Genomic DNA, 5,887 nt, shown 5'->3' with positions numbered 1-5,887 from the left:
TAAATAAAGACCACGTGACACAGCAGCGCGCAATCCGATTGGACGAAAGGATGGCTTTCCGCCCTGTTGTGAAACACAAGGATGCCAAGTTTCATAACATAATTTCTGCGACAAAAGTTCTTGGCGTTTTATTCGGTATATTTAACACATTTGGGGGTGGGCGGACATGAGTCGATAGTCTCGTACGTGTAGTCGATGGAGTAATAATTCAGCTAAAGAGTGCAGGATATGGAAATGACCCTGTCGCGGTGCAGGGAATCCCAGTAGAGGGTAACAACAGTAAGGGGGCGGGGTGGCAGGATGACATAAACCCAGTCGTGTTCATCCCATAGCGTGTGTGAAATAGGTTCATCCCCAGTTTTTCCTTACATACCTGAAAGAATAGGCCACGTGCAAACATGACAAAATATTATTTAAAAAAAAAAATAGCTAACAAAAAGTCTCTGTGGTGTTTGAAATTGCACAAGCAGCCTAAATTGTTACTGACAATGCTGCAAAGCAGATCAATGTATTAAATAAACCTCTGGACATCTGTGTCAGGTGGAATCTGTCTCATGGAAGCCATTCTGGGACAATGAAATGAGGCTGGAGCTTACAGGTAACCTGACAAAAACACTTCTTACATTCACATTATAGCCTGCTGCCTCAGATGGTTACAAACGTACCACATACCCCCATGCAAAAAGCATGCTTTATATAGCATGTACAGAAAGAAATAAGTCACAAATTTGCCTAATCTTCATTAGCACGAGGACTAGACTTGGCTAACACACTGTCAGATTATTCACTGGATTAATGTAAACACACCTAGGTGAAACTGCCTATTGTCACATAAGTAGGTATGTTTCAATATCCAAATGTACACCCTTTTTGACTCCTTGTTGCAATAGGAAATTAAGGAGATGTATGCTTGGTACACCAATATATCATTAAACAAGTGCTGCTGCAAGAAACTTTAGCAAGGCAACAAAACAGTGGTTATATCATATAAGGGCTTTCATGAAAAGCAAAAGTGAAAGGCTTTAGAGAGAGGAGCGACTTTGTAACTACAGTCTATACATACCAACCTTTCAATCTCACTAGATGTGCGGTGTGTGACAGGACCTAGATGCTTTGCGAAAACAACTGAATGTCAACACATACAGTATATGGATTGAAATACATGAAATTCTCTGATATGATGCAGTTTCCCTAAAAACGGGTTAAGTAACACTACTGTGATAGACACTCCTACTGCATTTGAACATTTCTTTAATGGTTTTATTACAAAAACTGAAATTTGGCACCCTAGTTGATCTGTGTAATATTTACATTCTTCAAATATCTTCACAGGAACTGTTAATATTATCTACATAATGGCTTTTACATAAAAATACCATTCAAGTCCAGATTTCAGGCCCAGTGAAAACACAGCAAACTTTTGTCATATTTACTCTTAGTACAGCATACAAAAAAGAAACACAGTTTAGGTGTAAAAAAAAAAAAAAAAAAACTACTCAACAGAATACTTAAGCAATTTCATCAATAATACTGCACATGGCAGCATCCTTGTCCCACGTTTTGTCCCTCTTTGAAGTATGGACGTTCTTGTCCTGGTGACCTGCTGCCATACAGCTGGCACCTGCTTCCTCTATATCCATTGGTTCAGTTTTCAGCCTGGGGGCCTGCCCAAAAGAAGAATTAACACTAGCTGCTGCAGACACACTGTCATCCCCAGCACCATTTGGACCCTCCATCTGTGGTAAGTCATCAGGTAAGGAGGCAAGGCACCCCTGGATCATCTCCACCACCCTCTCCAGATGTTTCTGGAACCTCTCAGCTGTCTCTAGCCTCTGTCTCTTCTGCACCTCCATCATCACCCTCAGTGTCTCCCTGGCTTGATGTGGCCTGTACTCATTTATCAGGTGGTGCATATGAACAAACAGAAGCTTCAAGTCCTCCAGCTTCTCTTCACGCTTTATACTGCCAGGACTCTTGATAAGGATGTCCAGCAGGTCCAGAAAGTTAACAAGAATGGACATGTTGAGCTTCTTAAGCTCCCTTTTGTGATCAAACTGCATAGGATGGAGCCTCTCAATGCCTTGGCTCTCCAGTGGCCGGATGATGAGGTCATCACACTGGAACTGGTTGCCAAACATCATGTAGCTGTCTCTGATGGGTGGAGGCGGCTTCGGCGCAAGACCCTTGCGGATGTTTTCATCTGTGTACTCTTTGATGTACTGCATAGGCGGAGGAGGCAGGGCACTAACCTGCTGTGGTTCACTCATGATGCTGACCTGAAACAGTAACAAAAAATGTTAAGTCTTTTTTCCTTCCCAAGCAATGCAAAACAAGTTCTCCCCATTTTTAAATAAGAAATAAGTTTCATTGTGTATGCCAGTTGTGAGTTAAAATACCACTTAAGGTTTCCTCTATATCATTTTAACAGTAACATGCATAGTGATGTTTACGAGTAATAGAAAACAGTAATAATAGAACGAGTCTACACCTTTACATAAAGGTAATGCGATCATAAAACAGGCTGTATTACAACTATTCAAAAAGCTAGGCTAACGTGACATGCTATGGCTACATGTCTAAAAGCAAACACGTGCTTTTAGTCAAGTAAAGGGTACACGCACGCTTTACAAATAAACTAATCTGTGACAGAGTTGTCACAAAAAACAAAAGGAGTTAAAAACACATTTTTCATTTAGCCTATACGTTGTAGAGTCGAATAACGTAACGTAAGGTTACTCCGCTAACGTTACTGTTCAATGCTATGTTTAAGTACTTAGTTTCCAACTCTGGAAATAACTTGTATATTTGTATATTCGCCTTGGTAGATAATCGAGGAAACATTTGGCTGCTTCCATTTGCAGCAATATCTTCCCCATATAAATAAGCGTTAACGTTATGTAAAAACAAAGTTAGCCTGCTCACGTTACATGTCAGTAACGTTAGCTAGCTAACGTAATAAGCGAGCGACGCTAGTTACGTTCATTTACTATCTGAAATATGTATTCACTTTGTTTATTTTGTAGCTCTACAATCAGACGTTAGGCGACAGCAGAACCACTGCGGTATAGTGAGAGAGAAAACGTAGCTAACTAGCTAGCTAAATATGTGGCTAGTGATACAGTAACGTTAACATTAGCTAGCTAACTACTTCTGCTAACCTCCGCTAACTAACTTAGCTAGTTATCTAGTTACGTCAGTACCACGAACTGACATATGCGAATGAAATATGCGAATGAAAAGAAACAGCGATGATACGTTTACACACCCCTTAAATGACTCCTTAGTTGCTGAATGTAGACTTTAAATAAGAAATGTCACAGATGTATCTAATCGTACAATTAGCTCATGACTAGCTGCTTCTTCTTCTTCTTCTTCTTCTTCTGTTGGCTTTCCGGCAGACTAGATGCCTCGTAGCATATTGCTGCCTCCCACAGGACATTTTATGCACCAGTCAAAAGTATTGTTGCTCATGACTAGCTAGCTTAGCGCATGGCTTAGCGCCATGCTTAGCGCCTTCCATTTACTGATATGAACGTCCGCCTGTCCAAATTCCATTGGCTGTACTGTGCTCGTGACAAGTTTTGGTCGTGATGATTGGACAAACAAACTAAACGCTTAATGGCCGTAGTATTTGGCAGTGAGCTCTTATAGATATCGATATCTAGGTTGGTTTTGTAGTATTTAATAAAAGCTTGCTTCTTCAAAATCGTTGTGGTGGTAGAGATACAAAATAAAAGGCGTTATTACGTTTTATAAGATTATAAAACATTATGTCCCCTATAACGTTAATAATAAAAAGTGCATTTAACTGCTAACTTAAAGTAATTTCTGACGCAGAGGCATATTTCAAGCACTTTTGTTATCATTGCATTAAGCTATACAAAGATGTTTTAAGCTAAAACTGCCTTCGTATAAACAAAAACCTGTAATAATGATTGATGACAATAATATTAACAGTCTATTTATAAGGCAGTTTTCAAACAAGAAGCACAAAATGATTTCCAGAGTTAGAAAAATAAAAGACAGTGACAGGACATAAACATTATTAAAACAGTTGCCTGAGGTAAATTTAAAAAAGTAAACTCATGATAAAAGAATTGAAAATACAGAAATTATGTAAATGGACATCTTAAATATATTAGTTGTTAAGAAAAGACTTTCTGTAAAAATGGGTATTAGAGACAAAAAAAAAAAAAAAAAAAAGTCCTGGTCCCAATTCACCTTAAGAATCAGATCTTTTTTCATATGGTATGGGCCTACAAAAATGTCACTAAAATGTCTGGCCAGCATAACATTTCAGACACTGCTGTCAGGACATTATTATATTAAGTCCATCATTCTTATTCTGTCATATCTCCAAAATTAAATTAAAACTTTACACATTTTTATAGTTTATTAATAACATTGTAGCCATCGTAGAAATGCTCAAATTGGACAAAATGTATTTATATTTCCCAATCCACAGCAGACAGGCTCCTTCATAAAGAGGCTAGAAGTTTATTTAGAAATTTAGTAATATTAGAATTGTGAGTGAGTATTTGGGAAATACAAATATTCAGTTCAAAATGTACTTCTCATTATTCATATATAGGCCTACATTACTACTAAGTACACTCCTTCACATTCAGTCTGCAATACTGTCTACACACATTTATCATATTATATTACTTAATTCATATGTTATTTGTTTATAATTTAGCCCTGTATCTTAACTTGCACTATTTTTTATAGATCCAGATTTTTCTTCTACTTGTGTTTTTTCTTTTAGTTATTTAATGAGCATTGAGGCTTGAGATTTGCATTGCCAATCACTACTTCTGTTATTGTTGTGCACATGCATGACTAATTAAATAAAAAAAAAAACTTCAACCTTTACCCCTAAAATTACTACGATTATTAAAAAAAAAAAAATCTCAATCCTGATTTTGTGACATTGTCTTTATTTTTCAACAAAGAATTCCTTACCTTCAGCAAAAATGGATCCAGGCCAGATCAGCTATTTTAATGCAGACTAAATTGTAGAAACAATTTTCCTGATGGTGGTGCTATAGCAGCCATCTAAATCCTCCATGTTTTGTGAGGATGAATTGACTTAGTTTCTAACTCTTTAACTTTCTAAAATTCTACACTCAAACTGTATTGTTTTTTAACAAGATCAAAAAGTCACATTTTTTCCTTCATGCAAAGTAGTGGAACCCAATTCTATAAGTTATAATCAACACTGTTTTTCTCACATAGCCTGAACAATCCCAGCACAATGATCTGTCTCTATCGTTGATTAAAAAAAGAGTCAAACCAACTCACAAGGGTTGAATGTAAGCAGAGACGGCTATGATGACAGTGAGGCTTAATCAAAGAAACAAGGCAAAGCATACATATATATATATATATATATATATATATATATATATATATATATATATATATATATATATATATATATATATACAGGCAAGACAACATTATATAACACAAACACCTTTCCAAAATCTTCTTTATCTTCTACTTCTTTCAGTTTTAAAACACAGTAGTTAAGTCATTTTGTTTTCAAGTAAGTTTGAAGTGTTTAATAGGTGTTGTTTCATAGTAACATTTAGTTTATGCTCTCATTTTCTTTATCAAATTAACACCCTTGTCCAATCTTTACATTTTTAACAAAACTTTGTGTCGTTACCGGAATACAAGGCAAACCTTCAAGGTGCATATTTTGGTGGAAAATGTTCAAAAGTACAGAGATTAAACAATCCCCCTCCTACTACTGCACACCCTACACTGACTTATTGCAACATAGTTAGTGAAAGTACATGTGAGTGTACAGTGTGAGTGTGTGTGTGTGTGTGTGTGTGTGTGTGTGTGTGTGTGTGTGTGTGTGTGTGTGTGTGTGTGT

At 36.8% G+C, this 5,887-nt stretch overlaps 1 protein-coding gene across 3 annotated transcripts; it reads right to left on the bottom strand.

The window, feature by feature from the left end:
• Positions 1-1,233: 1,233 nt before the first annotated feature.
• med7 (mediator complex subunit 7) lies at positions 1,234-3,547 on the bottom strand. Of its 3 annotated transcripts, none has more exons than XM_028589017.1 (2): positions 3,337-3,547; positions 1,234-2,276 (listed from the first exon to the last, which is right to left on the bottom strand). In XM_028589017.1, the coding sequence occupies exon 2, from the start codon at positions 2,265-2,267 to the stop codon at positions 1,509-1,511; it is 759 nt and encodes a 252-aa protein (XP_028444818.1). In that variant the 5' UTR covers positions 2,268-2,276; positions 3,337-3,547; the 3' UTR covers positions 1,234-1,508. The 3 variants fall into 3 exon arrangements, with proteins under 3 accessions (XP_028444818.1, XP_028444817.1, XP_028444819.1); XM_028589016.1 differs by having other exon boundaries at positions 3,266-3,543; XM_028589018.1 differs by lacking the exon at positions 3,337-3,547 and adding an exon at positions 3,008-3,256.
• Between the last annotated feature and the right edge of the window lie 2,340 nt (positions 3,548-5,887).

This window comes from Perca flavescens, chromosome 10 (genome assembly GCF_004354835.1).
Source record: "Perca flavescens isolate YP-PL-M2 chromosome 10, PFLA_1.0, whole genome shotgun sequence".
Classification (NCBI taxonomy): Eukaryota; Metazoa; Chordata; class Actinopteri; order Perciformes; family Percidae; genus Perca; species Perca flavescens.
Note: the sequence above shows the minus strand (reverse complement) of the source record. Positions and strands in the feature narration are given on the sequence as shown.

Excerpts from the sequence above, each read along its gene's own strand:
- med7 (XM_028589017.1), bottom strand. The coding sequence starts at position 2,267 with ATGAGTGAACCACAGCAGGTTAGTGCCCTGCCTCCTCCGCCTATGCAG.